General features: G+C 53.1%; 6 protein-coding genes across 6 annotated transcripts; 2 read left to right on the top strand and 4 right to left on the bottom strand.

Moving 5' to 3' along the window:
* Window positions 1-1,826: 1,826 nt before the first annotated feature.
* Window positions 1,827-3,927, top strand: TrAtP1_001755 (uncharacterized protein; the record flags this gene model as incomplete). Its single annotated transcript, XM_014085837.2, has 4 exons — window positions 1,827-2,535; window positions 2,596-3,383; window positions 3,444-3,772; window positions 3,840-3,927. 4 exons carry the CDS (start codon window positions 1,827-1,829, stop codon window positions 3,925-3,927), a joined length of 1,914 nt encoding a protein of 637 aa, XP_013941312.2.
* Window positions 3,928-4,629: 702 nt separating this feature from the next.
* TrAtP1_001754 (uncharacterized protein) lies at window positions 4,630-7,777 on the bottom strand (the record flags this gene model as incomplete). The annotated part of the gene is made up of 3 exons (XM_066111139.1): window positions 4,630-4,675; window positions 4,758-6,825; window positions 6,958-7,777. The coding sequence occupies 3 exons, from the start codon at window positions 7,775-7,777 to the stop codon at window positions 4,630-4,632; spliced, it is 2,934 nt and encodes a 977-aa protein (XP_065967212.1).
* A 1,062-nt stretch (window positions 7,778-8,839) lies between these two features.
* TrAtP1_001753 (uncharacterized protein) lies at window positions 8,840-10,168 on the bottom strand (the record flags this gene model as incomplete). Its single annotated transcript, XM_066111138.1, has 1 exon — window positions 8,840-10,168. The coding sequence occupies one exon, from the start codon at window positions 10,166-10,168 to the stop codon at window positions 8,840-8,842; it is 1,329 nt and encodes a 442-aa protein (XP_065967211.1).
* Window positions 10,169-10,199: 31 nt separating this feature from the next.
* On the bottom strand, window positions 10,200-11,327 carry TrAtP1_001752 (uncharacterized protein; the record flags this gene model as incomplete). The annotated part of the gene is made up of 2 exons (XM_014085839.2): window positions 10,200-10,984; window positions 11,093-11,327. The coding sequence occupies 2 exons, from the start codon at window positions 11,325-11,327 to the stop codon at window positions 10,200-10,202; spliced, it is 1,020 nt and encodes a 339-aa protein (XP_013941314.2).
* A 3,653-nt stretch (window positions 11,328-14,980) lies between these two features.
* On the top strand, window positions 14,981-16,018 carry TrAtP1_001751 (uncharacterized protein). The gene is made up of 2 exons (XM_066111137.1): window positions 14,981-15,400; window positions 15,494-16,018. The coding sequence occupies exons 1-2, from the start codon at window positions 15,102-15,104 to the stop codon at window positions 15,699-15,701; spliced, it is 507 nt and encodes a 168-aa protein (XP_065967210.1). The 5' UTR covers window positions 14,981-15,101; the 3' UTR covers window positions 15,702-16,018.
* Window positions 16,019-17,000: 982 nt separating this feature from the next.
* On the bottom strand, window positions 17,001-18,297 carry TrAtP1_001750 (uncharacterized protein; the record flags this gene model as incomplete). The annotated part of the gene is made up of 2 exons (XM_014085842.2): window positions 17,001-17,518; window positions 17,589-18,297. 2 exons carry the CDS (start codon window positions 18,295-18,297, stop codon window positions 17,001-17,003), a joined length of 1,227 nt encoding a protein of 408 aa, XP_013941317.2.
* Window positions 18,298-20,985: the final 2,688 nt, after the last annotated feature.

Raw genomic sequence — 20,985 nt, 5'->3', positions numbered from 1 at the left:
CCTCTCGAGTTTGCACTTGTGTCTGCAGCAATTATGCACGGGCATGTATAGATGGGTATATGCGATCAGGCCTGACAGCTGACGTGGCGCAGGCGATTCTGCCCAACTGCTACTTTGACCTTTGCACGCTGCTTTGACCTCTTCATTCCTCGTCTATCTCTTGCCTGCTTTGGGAGGGAGCTGCTGGCGAGATTCAGATATCTGCTGTTGGTGTTTGACTCTCCAGATGTGGAGTACAGAGTTGACGCTTGCGCATAAAATGAGCGAGAGTATGCTCTATCGACTACATACGCAGTTGGCTATATCTGACCAAGTTTAATAGAAACGCAGACCAGACATTGTGCTACATTTCCATCAGCAGTGAATGTTTGCGTGTATTGGTTGATACAAGTACATCAAGGATGAGCAAAGATTCTGAGACGACGACGTAATATCGACTTTTGGTAGCTACCAAGCTGCACACATTACCTCCGGCCTACTGCTATAGGTATGTTGTGAGACTGCCATCTCCTCCACTAATGAAGCCGGGCCGAGACAGGGAAGAATTGAAGCTAGAGGAGTGCTATAAGAGCCTAAAAGTTGGCCGCACACGTGCTGGCTCGACTTTTTCCTCTTTCCGTTCGGATTAGCCGCCCGCCTAATCGGATCAACATCGGCCGATCTTGTTAGATGGGGCCGGGAATAGATACATGTACTTGTACATAGGGCGTGAAGGGCGCGATCACGCAGCTTGTACCGCCAATGGTGAATTTCAAGTTGTATCGACACACATCTACAGGTACACGGCCGGCTTGAAACAAGCACATTTTACGTTATGGTGCTACTCTGGCATATTCCTGCCTGGAATCCACGCTCCGTGTGGTTGCGCCAATGCTACTGTCCTGTACTGTACTGTAGCTGTTGGCCAAGCATCGAACGAGTCCCTTGCGTCCGCTACGGCACCGCTCCGCCCCGTATTCTGCAGCGGCCAAACGCAGTAAGAATCAGTGGGCTGGCCTCGCTTTTCCGCAGCTCCATGGCGACTTGTCCACCAAAGCTGGCGGCGATGCTACCTTGAACAGGCCGGACGGAGCACCCTAGTTTTACGGGGAACCACTGCTAGCCCGCCGTAGCGGTCCCAGCACCAGGATTTTTGCATCGCCTTTTGCAGCTGCTAGGACCGATGCGCCGTAGCCGTGTCTCTGTGCCACCACTTTGCCATAGTAGCAGTACCTACTTGTACTAGCCGTGCTCTTCGTGGCGGCGTCGCTTCCGCTCTGGCTCATCACCTCACCTCTTGTCATTCTTTTTCCTCTTTCCTTTCCTCTGTCGAACTTCTCTTTTCCCTTTGTCAATCCTTCGCTTCCAGCGATTCGCTGCGCTCAAACGTCTTTTTCTACCATCCATCTTTCCGACTCCTTGTCCTGTTCCCTCTCCATCGGTGTGCTGTGCTGCCAGTTGGGCGCACGCCGGAGTGGAAGAGCGCCGATTGCGAGAAGCTTTTTCCTCTTCCAAACCCTCGCCTTCTGTCGGTGGCGCTTTGCCCGTCGCTCGGTTCGACATTAAAGCCTCGACTATTCACCACTTGTCTCGTGCAAACCGCCTCGTCTCTATATATTTCTCCGATTTCCTCCCTGGTTGCACGATCCGCAGACGCTGTGTGACTCAACGGGGCCTGGAAATATCTAGAGCAGGGGAGCTGAACAGAGCTCTTATAGTTGAAACCTCAGCCGATAGTAGCCTTTCTTCCGAAACAACAAACGTTGAAACCAAGAAAAAAACACATGAAATATCCATTCTCTGTCTCTTCCATCGTCTCTCTGTAGAAGAGACCAACCATAGCCGTCATGAGTCGCGCTCCCAACGGCGGCTCTGGGCCCTCCGGCCTTGAGCACCCGGCCTTTTCGTCCTCGTTCCGCTCGGGCTCGCCTCTTGCCGAGCAGGTTCTGGCGCAAGACATCGCGGCCTGCTCCGACGACGACTTTGACCCCGCCGATGATCTTCTCGATCCCGACCAGCCTCACCACTTCATGTACCGCCGGCCCAGCGGCGTGGGTTACGGAGCAGCCCGGCCTGCCTTCAACCCCAGCGGACTGGAGGAGCCCATCTTGACGCCGCTGGAGCGAAAGCAATCTCGCGATGCCGAGCGCAGCCTGCTGCGAGACAACCACGTCCTTCCGCCGAAACACGCTCACAAGAGCCAGTCGTTGCCCGCTCGAATGTACCGAAAGATGTTTAGCACAAAGGTCCCCGTCGAGGAATCCGGCGACGAGACCGACGAGGACGAGCCGCTGCTCTCCCGTGATCCAGACCGTGACTACGGCACACAAGCCCGGCGACAGCGATCCGCTGTGGAGGGAGAGGAAGACGTGGATGAGCAATGGGAGGAGGCAATCACTGCCGGACGGATTCGCACGACATGGCAGCGTGAAGCAAAGACGGTCTTGTCCTATTGTGGACCTCTTATCGTCACCTTTTTCCTGCAATACTCAATCAACGTTGCGGGCATCTTTGCCGTTGGTCGCATTGGCACCATCGAGCTGGGAGCCATTTCTTGTAAGTTTTGCAACACAAGGAAAGTGAAATAGCGAAGAATAGGGAGACTAACTCAATCAGTGGCCAACATGTCGCAAGCCATCTCCTGCTTGGCCCCGTTCCAAGGCTTGGCCACCAGTTTAGATACTCTGTGCGCCCAGGCCTACGGATCTGGCCACAAGCATCTCGTCGGCTTGCAGTGCCAGCGCATGGCATGCTTCCTGCTGACCCTTTCCGTGCCCGTAATCATCCTGTGGCTTTTCGGAGCCGAGCCCATCTTGCAGCGCATGGTGCCCAACCCCGAGTCTGCTCGACTTGCCGGTCTCTACCTCAGAGTCATGATCTTTGCGATTCCCGGCGTCATCCTCTTTGAGTGCGGCAAGCGCTTCACTCAGGCGCAGGGCCTCTTCCAGGCCACCACGTATGTCCTGCTGTTTGCTGCTCCCTTCAACGTCTTCCTCACTTGGTTGCTCGTCTGGAAGCTCGAGTATGGCTTCGTCGGCGCACCCATGGCCGTTGCCATCACGGAGAATATCTTGCCGGTGCTCCTCTTCTGCTACGTGCGGTTTGTCAATGGCCGAGAATGCTGGGGCGGCTTCAGTCGGCGTGCGCTCACCAATTGGTGGGTAATGATCAAGCTGGCGCTGCCGGGCATGATCATGGTGGAAGCCGAGTGGCTCGCTTTCGAGATCCTGACCCTATTGGCCAGCCGCTTCGGATCTGATTACTTGGCGGCCCAGAGCGTTGTCTCGACGATTGCGTCCATCTCGTACCAGATCCCCTTCCCAATGTCCATTGCTGCCTCTACCCGTGTTGCCAACTTGATTGGAGCCGGGCTTGTCGACGCGGCCAGGGTGACTGGCAAAGTGGTACGTTTCTTTTTCTTTCCACGGTGCCTTTATGCTCTTGTTTTACTTACTTTGACACAGACCTTTGTTATCCACTTCATCCTTGGATTGCTCAACTTCACACTGTACAGCAGCCTTCGATTTCACTTACCGCTGCTCTTCACCGATGATGAGACGGTCATCTCAATTGTCGCCAGCATCTTGCCTGTCGTCGCCGTCATGCAGGTATTCGACTGCATGAGCGCTGGTGCCCACGGACTGCTGCGTGGTATTGGCAAACAGAGCATAGGCGGGCCCGTGAACTTGATTTCATACTATGCCATCTCGTTGCCCATTTCGCTCGCATTGGCTTTTGGACTTGGCTGGAAGCTGCAAGGTCTATGGGCTGGTGTCAGCGTGGGCTTATTCCTGTATGTTCCCTTTTCCCTGTGATATGCACGTTGAATTGAGCCAATCCCGAATACTAACTTGAACTAGGGTTACGACGATTGAATATACCTATCTGTTGAAGACGGACTGGAATCAAGCAGCTCGAGAAGCTGCCGCCAGAAATGCAGCGGGCTAGAAACCGTTCAATCATGGCGCACGCTCACCCATTTCCATGTCCCTTTGCGGAACTCCATGCATCAGGCCGTGCTGTCTTTAATTGGGAAGAAGAGGACGAAAGTATCTCCGTGATATCCACGGCTCAAAAGCAGCTGAATGGTAATATCTTGAGCGAAGCCAGCTCTTGTTTCACTGTTCACAAGATGGTAGAGGCTGGTAAGGCTAAAAGGCTAAAAAGGAGGGGAGTTTGCATGGGAACATTTTGCATAAGCTTTGAGTAAGGAAGCAGACGATATACCTCTCATGTTTACACATGTATTTATATATGCTACTAGTTTGCGTGTTGGATAATTCTCTTTTTTTTTTCTGTTCAAAAAAGATCAAAAGATGACTTCAGAATTCATCATTTATTTTGTGTGGCTCAGGCATTTTATTTCATGGTATCCTTTTATTCTCCTCTCGGTAGAAAGGAAATAACTTGTAGAGAAGAAAAGAAGGAAGGAAAAAGTATCTGAACATTTATATCTACACGTGGCTCCGTCTCCCCCCTTAGGTCTCTGGAATTATCAAAATCCTCCCTTCCCCTCCGGTTTTGTTTGTATCACTGATTACAATTTCACCCTGACACGCCCAATTTCGTGCCGTCCGTTAAAACTCCAGATGAAACATGGAAGAATTTTCTTTTTTTGTTACATTTGTTATAGTTTATGGCTTGCTTTGTTTAGCTGAGCATGGAGTGTGTTCGGATACCCTTGGGGCCGTGTTCGCTGTTGATGAGAAAATGGTTGGTTAGCATTGAAATCTTGCGTAGTTTAGATATATAGAGAGGGAAGTTGGATAAGTGCTCACTTGTAATCTACTCTGCTCAAGCTCATAGACTTTTGCGCCTCGATAGCCTGAGCGTCCATGTTGGAGTGCAGGCAAAACGCTATCCTCGAAGCCACCTGCGCGCCCAGGAACATGGCCTCTTCGAAGCCATTTTTGCTCCACTCGCTGAGGTACGTCGGCAACGCAATCGTCTTGATGCTGGTGGGCGTCTGGCTGTGGAAGTGGTGGCCGCTCGCGGGGCCGGCAGCCTCGGAGCCGACGGCGGGCGTGGACCCCGAGGCGACCTGGATGGAGTTGGAGTCTCGGCCGGGGACGGGGACGCCAAAGGTGCTGGCCGTGGTGGCGGCCTGCAGCAGCGGGTTGACGCTGCTGGTGGACAGCTGGTGCGGCGCGCCGGCGAAGCTGCCGACGGGCGTCTGGGCGCCGGTGCCGGCGGGCGTGGCGACGTTGGAGGGCAGCTCGGACGTGAACATTGTGGCCGTGGACGGCGAGATGATGTGGCGCGCGTGCAGGGTCTGCAGGATGTTGTCCTTGAGGCCGCGCAGGCGCGAGCCGTTGCCGACGAAGACGAGGTTGTCCCAGCAGGCCGGGCGCATGTACATGTCCTCGACGCCCTGGATGGTGCGGTAGATTGTGGTGACGATGCGGTCGATTTCGTCGCGGTCCGCAAAGAGGAAGCGCTCCAGGCCGACTTCGATTTCGCGGCGGATCTTGCGCGGCCGCAGCTCGGGGGGTTCGTTGGAGTCGGCGGCGGTGGCATCGTCAGCCTTGGTGGTGTCGTTGCCGTTGCTGCCGTTGATGGCTTCTGCGGGCTTGGAGTCTGGGATCGTGGCCAGAGTTGCGTCATTGCCATCGCCGTTGACATTTGTCTCTTCAGACTTGACTTCAGACTTGATAACAGGCTCGTTGTCGGTTCCTGTTGCAGGTGCTGCTGCTTCAGGGGCAGGGGGTTTGGCGTCTGCACTGCTGTTGGCGCCATCGGCAGCAGCCTCACTTTCTACTGCCGCAACGTTGGAGGTGGGCTCAGCAGGCTTCTCGGCTTGCAATCCTTCTGTTACCGGCGCCGCCGTCGATTCTGCCGCCGGTTCTGCTGTTGGCGCAACGTCTGGAGCTGCGACCGCAGGAACACCTTCGGCGGCACTGCTGCTCTCCACACCCTGCATGGCCGTTGGCTCCAGCTCAACTACAGATACAGGCACTGCCTTGGACACCTCCTCCATGATTATCTCCTCGTACGAAAATGTGTTGCGCATCTTCTTGGAGTTGGGCTGTCGAACAGGCCTTGCAGCAGCAGCCGCCTCTGCTTCCTTATCCGCTTTCGGTTTTCGCCCAGGCCTGCCCTTCTCCTTCTCCTTCTCCTTCTTGGCCAGGAATTCCTTGGTCTGGCCGCTGGTAACGATGGTGGCCACATCCAGGACACCATCATCGTCAATATTTGTATCCGTGCCTTCGTTGTCCTCCATGACGACGTCATCTGTCCTAGAAGGCTCCTCGATCCTGGGAACATCCGCCGCGGGCCCATCCGCCGTTGTAGAGTCTGCTGCGCCAGGCTCTCCTCCTGCCTTGCTTGGGGCTGCCGCTGAGCGCGCTGCGTCTGGAGTGTCAACGGGGAGCACAACGAGGTTCTTCTGGGATGGGGCGTAAGGCAGCACTTCACAGATGCCGCTCTTCTTCAGCTGCTCTGCCATGTCATGGCTGAAGTTCTTGTCCGTCAGCAGCTGCTGCAGTTTCTGTGTAAAGACCTCGCCGCCGCTAATGTGTCGTCCAGGCTGCGGCCGGCCCAGATCCATGTGGTTGATGACTCGTCCGTCGTGGATGGCCGTGACATCGACCTTTTCGTAGCCAATGTCGACAACGGTCATGTTGGGCCACTTGAGGCCGTATTGCGTGGCAATGCCGCTGTGGATCAAGCACAGCGCGGGCGTCTTTGTCTTCTCGAAGATGTACCGCGCAATGGTCTCGCAGTCGGGGCGCGTCCACTGCGGAGATGCCATCAGCATGATGGGTGTGTTGTGATATGTCGTGGTGAGCAGGCCGTGGACGTGGTCCAGGAAGGCGAGAAAAGCATCCATCTGGACAATGCGGCCACCTATACGACACAAGAATCCAACAAACGTTAGCTATCCCATTCTCTCGGTTGACACGGGTTTTTTCTTTTCTTCTCTCTCTTCTGCTTCTTGCTCTTTCGCACGTCTTTATTCCGGGGACAAACAAAACATACCCTCAATTGGCCAGACGGCACCCTTGTCCTCGTCTACATCCTCCACCCACTCTTCATTCTCCACGCCGTCAATCGTCGTCACCCGCTTGTATGTGTAGTACGGCCGCCACAGGTTCGAATCCTCCTCGTCTCGAAACATCCTCGTGGGGATGCGATGGTGTGGAGGCGAGAGCTCGCCGCAGCCCAGCTGGGCCATGGTGGTTCTGCTGCCGGGGCAGATGACGAGCACCTGCTCCTCGCGCCATTTGCCGCCGCTGGCCATGGCGAATTGAGTATTGCGGTTGCTGTGGCCGTGGCCGTGGCTGTGGCTGTGACCGTAGGCGTGGATGTAGGTGTCGTGAGCGGCTGCAGCAGCTGCGAGGATGCTGTTGATGTCTTTTCTGTGACGAAGATCGGCCTTTTGAGAAAGCACGCCAAAGTCGAGCTGGAAGCCGATCCGAATTGCTGCCGCGCCGCCGTTGCCGTTGTTGCGCTGCTGGAGCGTCTGCTGGAGCGTCTGCCGGGATGCTGTGCGGCCACAACGCGAGGGAGTCGAAAACGAGCCTCGAGATGCTCTGCGCGCGCGCAAACCGTAGCGGTGTGGCGTAGGTGTGGCGTTTTCGTGGACGGGACCTGTGGCGGTGCTGCCAATCAGGCTAGGCCAGGGCTCAGCAACTTGCTGCTGGGATTCGGGTTGAGCGTCTTGGGCGTTGATCGCGGCTTGCCTTTGCTGTTTTCGTGGAGTTTGGATAGCACTTGTGCTTTGATTTCCATTGTTTGGCCAGGCATTGTCAGAGTCGCCATTTCCCGCATTGCCATTTTGTGTGTTGTTTGACATCATGTTGCCTTTCTCTCTCGTGTTAGAGTTCTTATATACCGTCGTGATAGGTATAGCCCGAAATAAGCATCATGTGAGAAAATCTAGAGAAGGAAAATTCCAAAAGTGAAGAGTAGCAGAGCAAGAGATGATGAAAAGTGAAGAGTGAAAAAATCAGGTAGAATTCGTTTGCAAAAGAAATCAAGAGAAAACAGCAGAATCTCCATGGCCTCCATTTACACTGCCAGCTGCCAGCTCCCGTCAAGACGAGCAGCAGCTGTCCGCCATAGGGATCCATCTCTACGGCTTTATGCATTCACGTTTTGCACTACTTGTTCAATTCAGAATCGAAAACCTTCAACGTTTAGAAAGGCACAGTTGTAGAAGAATGCTGATGACTAGATATATACCTCGGGTAGTGTATTCATTCACATGGACAATACCTTTCAAAGTCATTATAAGCGTTCAACAGGACAGCAAAATCTTTTGTCGTTGTCTTCAATTAGAATTACCAACAGAGAAAATATTTGGAAATTCCAAATAGAATAAGCTAATAGTCGCCGCGTGTGCAGTATGTATCCTGTTTGCGACATAGTTGGCCCCATCGATGGCCCTCCCCATCATAATCATACATCCGAAAAAAAGAATAAAACTTGTTTCCCAGCAGCAAACTTCTGCAATTTGCAACTCCCATCATCTCTCCATGCAATCGCGTAAAGACCGCATTGTATCTATATATAATAATGATATTAGAAAGAAAAATCGCATTCCCCAAGTACACAAAACGCCGCTGTTGTCTTTTTTCTTTCATAAAAATACTAGTCCCAAGCAAATGCTCCTTTCTCGAAGCTGACAGCGCCGCCCGTATATATATCTCGATACGATATATAAAGAGCTTTATCCCAGTAAAGACCCGCCATGCCAATTATTATAGTCGATATCCATGAAAAACGAAGGTGGTAAAGAAACATGTAAAGAGAGTGCGGATAATAAATAGCAATGATAATGTCGTGTAGCCGTTTATGTGGCTGCTGGGTAATGAATGCCATATGACGTCGTGTCGCGTGTTTCGAGTTGCTTCGTTGTTTAGTTGGCTGCAGCCACGGGAGTGTGGGCAGCTTCGGTGGGTGCAGAAGGGGAGTCATCAATTTCTTCTACTCGTTCTTGTATAGTCTTCTTGGTTGTATCATCGGTAATCTGGTTTTCAGTAATGGAAAACCGTCGCTCAGAGGTAGGCGTGGTGACGGATGATCCGTCACAGCTCCAGCGATCCTCAGTCACGCCAGTGTAGATGGATGAGGTATGCTTCTTCTTGTTCGATGCGGCATCCGAGTTATCGGCTTGCTCGTTATGGGGCTCGCTCAAGAGGGCATCGTCCTGCTTGCCGGTTTCCAACCCAATCTCATCGGCACTTGGCTCTTCAACCTCGGAAGCCTCGGAAGCCTCATCCTCTTGAGCTACAGCCTGATGCTGGGGCTCTGCGGCATCGCTTTTCTCACTTTCAGAGTGCTCAATCTCCGGCTGTTGCTCCTCCTCCTTTGTGATGCCAGCCTCGATGATGCTCTTAGCATCGGCGTCTTGGCTATCCAGATCGCCATCGCTGCTGAATATTTGGCTCAGGGGACTTTGAAGGTCAATTCCCTCACCGTCGGCATCTTTCTTGGCAATGCGTGACATCCTGGCGGGGCTGCGTGTGGGCAGTGGCGGAGGCACCCTCTTGGCGATGGTCACCACGTTACCCCGAGCTTGGATCATGCCGGAGGAGCGCATCTGGGTGCTGGTACGTTGTACCGCAGCGACTTCGAAAACCACGGGCTCTTCCTCGATATCGTCTTCGTCGTCAGCGTCGTTGAACTCCTCGTCACTCTCGTCATCCTCGTCCTCGTCCTCAAACAGCTCGTCCTCTTCGCTTGATTCACCGTGACTCAAAGCATCTTCTTCACGGCGAAGGCTTTCTGAGAGCGATTCGGTATCACCTTGGCTTAGCTCATCTTCGTCGACAGCGTCCGGGCCAACGGCTACATCTTTGGAGAGTCTGTTTGCAGATCTAGGAGGGATGACCACTTCCTCTTCTTCCTCTTCCTCTTCCTCTTGTTCCATCTCTTCCTCATCCTCTTCCTTCACCACAGGAATATAAGCAGGAGAAGCTCGTCCACTACCACCGCTAAGACCTGGGCTCGGGGACGTTTCTGGAGTGTTGCCCGTGTCAGTCTGAGTACCGGCATCAGTGACTTGACTCCTGATGGTACGCATTGACACGTAGCTTCCTCGGTTGCTCCTTGATACAAAGGTATCCATGCTCTGCCGGCTGCGCTTGGACGAAGCAACAGGGCTCATGGGGTTCTGGTTCATGTCGAACAAGCTACTGGTCGGCCGGATGCGAGAGCCAGCCTCGCGGATTTCAAGTCCGGCCATTTCCAGTGCCAAAATACCAAAGGGGTCGGGGTCATCCGCCTGCGGGAGCCCAAACGAAGAGTGGGGAGACGAGGGAATGGATGCTGTTTTTGGGGGGGGTTGATGTGATCAAGGCATCGCTCGGCGCCGGCTCTGCGGCAACCTTGTTGATGACGGATGAGTCGTAATCAGTTCTTCCTTCGGCCATCTTGAGGACCTCGTTCAAAGCAGTCGTCTCTTCGACATCTCGAGCGACGTTGCCGGCAAGGATATCCATGTGGGTGACGTCAGAAGCGTAGAAGCGCTCATTTTCGTTGCTGCGCTCGGACAGCATGCATCCGTATAGATTGACCGATTGCTGCTGGCCTCGGGCCTTCATGTACGTCAGCACGGTGTTGCCCAGCTCTTTCCAGTTGATTTCAATCTCCTCAGAGCCGAGTGAGACCGTCTCTCCAGCCCGGAGCTCGACATCTTCGCCCAGGGTCAGGCGAGGTCTGGTGACAGACTCAAGCGCGGTATGGCTGCTGATGATCAGCACGCAGTCGTAGACGTCGACTCCGATGATGAAGCTGAGACTCGGGGTGTGGAGCATAATGCCAGAGGGCGGAGACCAGGTTCCGTCAGACTTCCTAGCTATCAGGATGCCTGAGCCGCCCGAGCCGGTCATCCACAGGCCGCTTCGCATACATGTGAAGACGGCAATACCGGCCGCATTTTGTATTATTCGTCTAGGAATCTTCTTGGGGACCTGGTCCAGCGTCTTGATGCCCGTCGAGGTGGAAGAGGGAGACGCCGGCGCGTCGCTATCGGGACCTGTAGGGGCAAAGTAGCCATCCACTGCGAATCGATGCCAATTAGCCTTTCGTGTTCCTGAATTCAATGACTCAAGACATGAAATGAACGAATCAATCCCAAACGCTAGCACTTGGAAAGAAAATCACATACCGCAAAAGGATTTGAGGATTCGGGCAGCTTTGTCGCACTCGAGGTCCAGCGTCGCAGGCCAAAAGGCTTCTCGCTGAACCCGCTTGGCGCCCAGATTCGCCGTCTCGGTGTTGATCTTGGCCAGGCCATTGGGAGGCGGAGGCTGCGACGCCCTCCGGCCGAAAAAGGTGCCGGTCTTGCTGCTGCCGGAGTTCCTCTTCTCCCACGAGGGCAGGAAAGCAGAAACGCGCTGCATGGCTGTGTGTAAATCGAAAGGGGGTTTTGGAGGGGCCGCCTCTCTCGGCCGTCTAGGGCGTAAGCGCCGTCACCGCAACAAACGACGATGAAGCGAAAGGAAGCGAACCGCTGGGAGGGGAAAAGAGAAAGAAACAGGCGAGGGACGCGGACAGCATCAGCCAAGCCCTTGGACGCCGACACTGATGAAGCCGGCGGATGGCGATGCGGGTTGGAGGATGGACAAGCAAAAAGCCTTGCAGCAAGATGCAAAGCAAGTAGGGAGGAAAAGGTCTCGGGCGCTGGAGTCCAAGCTCCCCAGCCGGCATGCTCCAGCCTTTATCACTAACCGGTCCAGCGCTGACCTGCACTGCTCCCTCACTAAAACGCTAGAAAGCAGGCCCCAGCCCTCAGAGCCTCTCGGGCCCTGGCTCCAGGCTCTTTGGGTGGCACCGGGCGCGGGCCCGGATCTGGCTCCAGAGGTGTCAACCCACGCGCTACTCGTCACCTAGTCGTGACGCTACCGGCTCGTAACACAGGACGAAGAAAAAATTCAAAGAAAAAAAACCTGCTAGTGCATGGCCGGCTGCAGCGCCGCATCCATTATCAAGGCGTGAGCTGAGCCCAGCGATTGGACCGCCTGGGACCGCCTGGGACTAGACCCCGGCTACAAGGCGCCCAGCTGGCGTTCAGTGGCTCGCCGACACCAGGCCCCAGGGGTTGAAAAGCCGCTACGAGTCAAAAAAGCAGCGGGCTACCAAGGCAAAGCAGGCCTGAAGGACTCAATGTGCTGCGAAAATACAGGGGGGGCCAGAACCGACTAGCAGTCGCACTGACTGGGCTGCTCATTTTCAAGCAGCGTCCAGTTGGTAATGATGACGACGACGGTGAGCTTGCGTGCATTCAACGGCACAACACAATGGCAGGCCGGATGCCTCTGAGAAGCACAGCGGAATGCCTCTCGTTTCAGAGACAGACAGGCGTGTTGTTTGTTTGTTTGTTTTTCCGTGCCTCTCCGCCTTTCAATCTCCGACCGGTGGTACGTGGCGTCCACTGAGACAGCCACCGCAGACAACTAAAACACGATTGCGTGGAGCAAGTATCTCCGACCTCAGCCTCGCGGCGCTTGTGCGTAGCAGCAAAACTCCTTTGTACAACTGAGCAATCTCGTCTCCGCACTCTTTGCCCGCGACTCACGAATACTGCTGCTGTTACTGCGACCTAGGTACTACTACTGATATCCAGACTTGCCCGAAGCATCTCCCACCGCAGCATCATTGTCGTACGAAATGCAGGCTGCCAAATTGACGGCCCTTCCTTCGTGGCTGCGCCAATCTCGTCTACATGCGGCACGCTGCTCAAAGGCATTGAGAATCGATCAGCGTTCGCCATCAAGGGCGGGGGGCTTTGCCTTCAATTTCCCCTCCCCCCATGGTCTGATTCGGGGTCGTCACACGCTTCGTATTTCATCAGTCAGGCTGGCGGCATCTCAAGCAAACAAGCGGGGAGGCGAGACACGAATCGCACAGCTGCTATTCTAAGCTTTCTGAGCTTCAAATGCGTCAATCCCCACTCGCGCCATGCTTGCTCGCACATATCCGTACATCCACGAGTGATTCACATGCAGACTCCACCACAATGAGGCCCGCGCAAAATGAGCTCTTCATTAAAGCACAGGCCTTTTTGCATGTACTTCGCCTCATTCTTCACCAGCTCTGAATAGGAGTAAAGAGGGCCAAAGAGCCTTTCTATGCATTTCGCCCTCCTTCTCTCTTTCCCCTCGAGCTCCCCCCTGTTTGGCATTGATATCAAAACGATTAGCGCATCTGTTCGGGGGTGATGCTGACGTCGTATTGCAGTCCGAGCTATCCAGTAAAAACCCCCGATCGCCACCCAGATAGCTACGGAAACCCGTTTTTTACTGGAATTAATTATGGGACGCGTCAATTGAGCAAAGGCGTTTGCGTGCAGCATGCGATGGGCGCAGTGCACTTGTACGTTGTAGGGCTGCTAGAGCGCGGGAAACAGCAGCGAGAGCGAGAAACGCATGGCCCTGGGATCCATGTCTTGCGAAGACGCTGCTAACTTTGTGGGACCCGTCAAACAGTCGAAAAGAGGGCCCGGGTGCGCTATTGTCGTGGATTAGAGCAAAGGAGACGACACGAGGCCGATCGATGAGATTCGCTTGCGCCAATGAGCCCTGGATTCTCGCTCGCGTTTCCGAGATCAGATAGGCCTGCGACTAGACCAGTCCGTCGCTGCGTTGGAAGATGGCAGCAAACAAACATTGAGGCATGGGGCATGATGGCGACAGGGGCCTTGGGTATCTGCAGAGACTCGAGACCTTGCCGCCGGCCCAAGAACAAGCGTTCATCTCATCTATTCTCGGCGTTCGAGTTTGTACGACTGTGATGCCGCTTCCCTACGATGCTCCCCAAGCCAAGAGAATGTGATGAAACATACATTCCCCTAATGGTAAAGGATGCAGCAGCAATCTCCTCTGTGTTACCACTCAATTTCAACTGGGCCGCCTCTGCTGCTCATACAGCCACCTTGTACCCATGTTGGAAGGGATGAGTCCCCCTCCCTCGCGCGGTCAATAGCCCAAGCGCTTCATGCAACCATCGCCGCACCAAAGGCCATCTAATCGCCGGCTTCATCACTCCGCGCCAGTGAGGCTAATACACTGAAGCATCTTTGCCTTCTTTCTCCTCCTGGCGGGAGCCAAATACGGAATAGTAGCAGTGCGACTGGCTTATGTTTAATTTCACAATGGGAGCCAGGGAGCATCATAGCTTACACCATCTTAGCTTAGAAGTGAGGCAGCGTCGGCCGTGTCAGCTGGAAAGGTCCAGTCCTCAACGGAAACCAAATGCAATGGAAAAGGAGGGAATCCCAGTCTATCACATCCAGCCATTATAATCCCCTCCAATCCAATCTGTCCCGCAAGGTTGCTCTACTTTTTCCAACGCTGCGCCTCTGATGAAGAAAGATGCCGAAAGCGTTTTCGTTTCCATCATTACCTTTGCTTTCCGGCATTTTCGCTTCCTTGGCCTCGTGCGCCGTAGCTAGCTGACGCCCCTTCTTCCCACTTACGTCCATTTTCTGTATTTATTCTTCTTTTTTCTTATGTTTACTTGTTGTGGAATACGAGAAAACCCACCCAGCGGCGGGTGAGGCTTGAACTTAATCCAGAGGCTATTTCACATTCAATGAACAAAAAGTTATATACATGGTCTTTAATTCTTTTGCAGCTTCTTTCCCAAAGAATACGCCAACGACAATTCGGACGTTTACACCTTTTAAATGACATGGCTCTCTGCATTGTCTGAATCATCACAGCCTTTTGATGGGAACGTCTATATACATGCCCTGTCTTGCTTGTATTCAGATTCAACACCAGACGACAACGTGCGTCCATTGCATTTAAAGACCTAGAATATAACTACTTTTTGGTAGATTGTTATCGCCATCGGCCGTATCGTACGCAGTAATGAGGCCGAGATTGACAAAAAAAAAGTCTCGCAACCTCATAGTGACAGTTCTCATTCTATGACCACATTTTGACCCAAACGATTGCAAGTTCTGCATCCATCTAAATTCGGCAAATCTAATATTCTAACTCCATATTCATTTCTATACAAATACCTATTCCTGATCAGCAAACGAGGAAACCAGCTTCATCAACATCTCTTCGTCCAAGTGTATTTTCGTGTCAAGTACACCTTTAGCAGATTAGTGCCATGTTGCGCAGTCTTGGCGCTAAGAGGTACAAGCCTCTCAGCAGTTGCAAAACATGTCATGTGACATCAACTCCATTCTCAACGACATCGTTTTCTTCTCTCGTCACGAATGCGCAATCCATGAGCTTGATACGGAGGGTTCAACGCCATGCAGTCATTTTGAACCAAAAATAGTATTCACACGTGTCTATTTATTTTGCCTTCATCACTCCGTACCTTGGTCCACCCGAATCTTCGACCGAGTGTTAAATTCAAGCTTCATTTACCTTAATTCAACCACAATTGCCCAACTCTCACCATCTTCCCGAAAATCCTCTGAAGGAAAAAAAAAAAAAAAAAAAAAAATGTTCAAGTGAGCCATCTCATCATAGCAAAGAACTTAGCTTCCTCCCTTCATAAAAATAAATCTCTTACTTACACCCCCCTTCTTGATAACTTTTTACAGAGCTTATACCAATCTGGCCCCCAGGACCCGTCTTGGCGTCGGTGTTGCCATCATCGCTTGGGGTTGCGCTGGGCTCTACCTATCCGACAAGGCCGAGGAGAAGTTTGGATATACGCCAACGGAAGAGGACAAGTCTGCGCTACGTGACATGGCGCCGAAAATCACGACTGTGGAGAAGAACCAAGAGGCGTTGAAGGACAGAAGATAGGCCCTGTGATTTCCACTCTCCTCATACACACCGTCTCATATTTTCTCGGCCATTCTCACTCGCTGTTGTCATTGTGAGCAGCAGCACCCCTTTAGCAATTTCCATGCTTTGTATATTTGCTCTCGGGGAACTCTTACAGCCAACTTGCTGTCGGACCCGACACAACCTTGTTTCATAGTAGCAACACCAAAATCATACATCACAATAGACGACGCTCATAGAAGCGCATGTAAATATTCAAGGTCAATGAATCACATATGAAAGAAATCATAACAAGCTATGGGAAGCCATGCTGTGAAAAACCTGATTCTATTGCGATTGACTGTCGTTCTGTTTCGTTCTGCCCTGTTTGACCATCAGGGGGGGCTCTTCTTTTTTTACAAAGTCTCTAACAAGTTGCCAACCTTCCATCCTCCACTCCCACCATCCAAATTCCATCCCCATTTTGTTTTGTTTTGCCATCGTTCCTTCACATCAGCCATCTAGCGTTAGCAACGCAAGACGGAACAATACTCATTATATAGCCCAGTCCACGAGATCATAATGGCCAACTACCACAGTCGGCCAAATTCCTCCCTTCTATGTCGGATCGAAGTCTAATAAAAGTCAACTCCACACCCTATCTATCCGTACTGAAAATGCAATTTGCAGCACACAAGACGCCACCGAAGCCGAACCCTCATGTATGCAAAGCAAGCCGAATGGATTTACCGCCCATAGAGTCGCCAATATGTGCGGTTCCATCGTTTGCGTTTCTCACACCAAAAGAAAATTAAAAGAAAATGCGTTAAAAACCAAACCGTAAAAGTAAAGGAAAACATAAAATCAAATCGAAACGCCTCTCAATGCAACCCTCGAATTTTTTTTTTACCATTTTGGGGGATTTTTTTTTTAGTCTTGCAACCTTTTTTTTTCTCCAACGAAGAGGAAGACGACATAAAACAACCAGCATACTAGTTAGAAGCGCAGTTTGGTGTTATTCCAGCAATCCCCGCTTTTCGAAAGGGGCATACGTTTCTCTTTTTGTCTTCAAAGGTCGCTCGTCTTAGCTTTTCGTATGCGGAGGGGTACTAGATGAGGAGCCACAATCCAGACTTGGATCGAGAGAACTAAGAAATTCTTTATACTGCATCTGGCTGGCGAGGGGGGCTTTCCTCATCATATGGACTCGGCTGTGGTCTCTAACCGGCCATATTAGGCTCGGCCTTGATGTCGGTCTGCGTCTGTCCATGATTAGGGGCTGAATTAGGATGATGGATCTGAGGTTGGTGCGCACCGGGCTGGAAGACCTGAGACCAGTCAAGGCCAGGCTGTTGGTTCGGGTTGGAACCGCCGTACATGGGAATACCATTCTGACCAGGGGGGCATACTGTAGTTTGGCATCTGTTGATTGGTCATGGTGCTAGAAACGTCGCCCGCATATTGCTGCGAGGCGCCCATTACAGGCCCAGTCATGTTCCTCCGGTCCGCATCATTATCAAGTCTACCCATGCTGCTCGACCTGGAGAGTTGGCTCTGGTCACCACCCATGCCATTCATGCCATCCTGAACGGGAACAATACCAAAGGGATGAACAATGTTGTTCCCACCCATGTTACCCAATCCATTCAAGTGGTTCAAATCTCCTCCGTTCTCAAGAGCTGCCTTCTGCTGAGCCTGAGCATTCTTCTTGACATGAGCCTGCGGGTGGGACAGGTGGCTGGCACCGGTGGGGTTACCACGGCGAATAGAGCACTTCTGGAAGTGACGCTTGAGAATGTCGCTTCGAGAGAATGTGTCCCGGCAGAGAACACACATGTAGGGGCGGTCACCAGTGTCTAGGGGGGCCAGGTCAGCATACACAATGAATTCACGCGAGATGATGATGCAGATATAGGAACGACTTACGGCGCAGGAGGTGGCGCTTCAAGTGCTTGGCATGGAGGTAAGTCTTGGTGCAGTGAGGGCACGGGAACTTTCCATCAGCATCCTTGACGGGGATAACGGTGTTCTTAGCGCCAGTTCCAGCAGCCTGGGCAGCAGGGCGTCCAGGAGCACTAGGCAGAATTCCTCGGCGGCCCTGAGATCCAACAACGTGGGTAGGCTGGTCACCATCTTGAAGCATGGAGTTGGGCTGCATGAGAGAACCAGGTCCATAGGGAGAGGCTACACCGGGCTGGGGCATGATGCCACCCGGGGGCATGGGGCGCAGAACCGGAGGTCCGCGACCACCAGACGGCGCGGGAGCGATGGGCTGCGGGTGCGAGACTGCAGTAGTAGCTTGAGGCATCATACCAGCAGAGGTGGCATAGCCCTGGTGAGGGTATGGGTTCTGAGCCATGGAGTAGATACCAGGACGGTGGCCGGGCTGCGAGGTCTGCTGCTGGTAGCTGGGCAGGCTCTGGTTTGGAGTGTTTGGAGTGCCCGGAGTTCGCGGTGTGTGCGGGTGGCTGCCGTAGAGAGGCTGCATGGCCACGGTATGGGGCTGCAGAGGCGGGAGCGTCTGCGGCAGAGGAGAACCAGTTTGAAGCTGGTGAGGCGAGATGGCCGTGGGTGACGGGTAGGTTTGAGCCGCTGATGTGTTTACACCATTGGTCGGGTATTGAGGGCCGTCCATAATCCTGCGAGAAGACGCGTCGAGCTGGGAGACGTGTGTTGTGTGTTGTTTTCCTTGTTGTTCTTGTCCTTGTTGTTCTTGTCTACCTCAAGGGAGGGAGAGACAGCGAGTGCGCAAAGAGGAGGAATTGGCGTTGGATCGACTCGAAGACAACGGAGAGAGCTCGTCACGAGTATAGAAGGCGAGGATTGCAATTGATGTTGCTATCAACTCTCAATGAGGCCCACGCGTGAGGTTGCGAAAGGCTCTGGGGAAGGTGGAGGTCAATTGGATGAGGCTCTCAGTAGAACAGGTCCCTCAAATTGAGAAAGTTGGTTAGGTAGGGAACAGTCGAGTGGGGTGGAGAACTGGGTCCTCGTTCCTATTTTATCTGCCCTTGGAGAGCGCAAGAACTGTCAGGTACAAAGAAAAAGTATATTGTATCAGGAAAAAAGCGAGAGAAAAAAAAAGTGCCAAAATGGTCGAGCGCGAAGTGGGGCGAGGCGTGTGAGAAAGGAAAAAAAAAAACAACGCGCTAGCAAGGGGAGGGTGGAGTGGCAACAAGAACGTTTCCAGGATGCCGAAAGCGCAGAGTGGGGAACAAGGAGGGTGCCAGTTGTACCGGTACAAGGCAGCGAGGACAGTGCGCTGCAGCGGAACGTTGGCAGACGCAGCTGCTGAGCCGTAGCGGTCGCTCAGCGGGCGGTGGCGAGTGGGGCAACGCAGAGGGCAGCGCTATCGCTATCAGGTGGCATCGCAGAGGCCGCAAGCAGAAAAACAGCAAAGGGCGCCGAATTGGAAAAACGTTGCGAGTGCAGCGTTGGGGGATGTGGGCAAGGCATCGTGGCATGTACGAGTACTGCCTAGCAGGATGGGTACGGGAATAGCAGAGCAAGGCCAGCAAGGGATCTGGGGCAATGGAGGGGATCTGGCGTCAAAGAGGAGGAAGTCGACGTCTCGCTCTTTTTTTTGTGGTCTTTTTTGGAGAAGGCAAAGGGACGGAACCGCCATTGAGGGGCCCTCTTTTTGTGCACTCACCTTAGCTGTGCCGCGGCTGGACTCGACTCCAATATTCAGTAGCTTTTGCTCACGAGACGGGATCAAAGGGCGACGAAGACAAGAAGACGGCCAGATGATGAGCCCTAGCAAGATTGAGAGGAATCAAGGAGTAAAGAAGACAGCTGGCAGAAGAAGAGGAAGAAGAAGAGTTGGGAAAAGCCCAGGTCTCAAAGGAAAGAGTACTTGTAGGCTGGAGTTCGTCACGTCAAAAAAAAAAAAAAAATAGACTAGAGTGCCGGAGAAAAGACGGGCAGGGGAGAAGGGATAAAGGCGCTAGTCGGCCATACAGTACCAAGGCTTGGCGGTATCTGGTACTTTGAGCTTGACGCGTCGGCCAAATGCTGAATTGAAGAAGAGCCAAAAAGGATTATTTCGAAAATAAAGCAGAGGCTTCTACGGCTGTATATCTGCTACAACCTTGCATTATCATGGGGTAGCAGCTTGTAATGCTACTTGTAGCAGCACCATGCAGTAGTTGGTATCAGCATCATGCTTACAGCAGCTATTGCTATATGCCTGCTTGCAGCAACAAAACGTCGTCGCAGCCAAAGCGCCGGTTGAGCACTGGGTCGTATAAAGTTTCCCGCTAGGAAGAATTTGCTTTTTACGGTGCTGCTGCAGCCTCTGCATTTGCGCATCACTTGCCACAACGCACACCACGGCGCATCCCAGCAGCCACAATGCCGCGTACTCGTACGGAGTACATGACATGATAATCAAAATAGAATAGCAGCTGGCCTTCGCCGTCGCCCATCCCGAGCTTCTCTACTGTACGATGTACGCACAACTCCCGTCGGGGCTACAGCGGCCTTTGCGCTCGGGGCTAGTCGCTCGCACGCACCTTTCCTTTCCCTTCCTCTCGTTTCTTGATTAGTCCGGCGACCTACCGCCACCGGATGATCAATTAAGCAGCGGCCAGGCCTGGTACTTGCCGCACACCTGCCGCATCCAGCGGCTGTCGCAGGCGGTAGGCGGTACCTGCGATGTACTCGCTGCAGCATCGATGCCTTGGGCATTCATCTTTTTGTTATTGACACCTCGGCCGACCTGCTACCACATAGCGCCAGCAAAGTTTATCAACTCGCGCCAACTGGAAAGCAGGGCGAGCGCCAGTGCTCATTTGCCCGTCCAACACACGGCGCAATTGTCACAATTGTCACTTTGGCGTGATGCGATGCTGCTCGTCGCGAGCGAATGCCCAGCCGCCCTGTCTCGGCGCTCTGCGCTGATGGCAAATTGACGAAAGACAGTTCCAAAACGCTGCTCAGGGTTCAAATGATCCCGGCGCCGCGACCAGGGGGCGGCACTTTTTTGCTCTTTTGCGTAGCGACAAGGATCTCTGGTCGTCAATGGAGTTTGGCGGCAGACGGTGCCGATGTTCGGGGGGGGTGTCTTTCACGACACGACTCGTCTCAGCGAGAAGCGATCATTTCTGGCCCTGGCCATTGTCATTGGCGTGAGTTGTCTGTCTGAGAGAAATAGACGCGGATTGCGCTGGTAATATCCCCTTGTCTCTGATATCTCTCCCTAGCCTGCTCCCTACTTGCACGAGTCGGCGCTATCGCTCCTAGCTGCTGTGCTGTGAGGGCTCTGCCAAGTGGCATCCCAATGCTACCGTGTGCGGCGCCTGACGTGCTCGTTTATCCCGTC

This window comes from Trichoderma atroviride, chromosome 1 (assembly GCF_020647795.1).
Source record: "Trichoderma atroviride chromosome 1, complete sequence".
Classification (NCBI taxonomy): domain Eukaryota; kingdom Fungi; phylum Ascomycota; class Sordariomycetes; order Hypocreales; family Hypocreaceae; genus Trichoderma; species Trichoderma atroviride.
The sequence above is the reverse complement of the archived record's forward strand: the minus strand, read 5'-3'. Positions and strand labels throughout refer to the sequence as shown.

Coding starts and splice junctions, on each gene's coding strand:
- TrAtP1_001751 (XM_066111137.1), top strand. CDS start 15,102: ATGTCATGTGACATCAACTCCATTCTCAACGACATCGTTTTCTTCTCT. Junction 15,401..15,493: donor AAAAAAAAAAAAATGTTCAA/GTGAGCCATCTC, acceptor AACTTTTTACAG/AGCTTATACCAATCTGGCCC.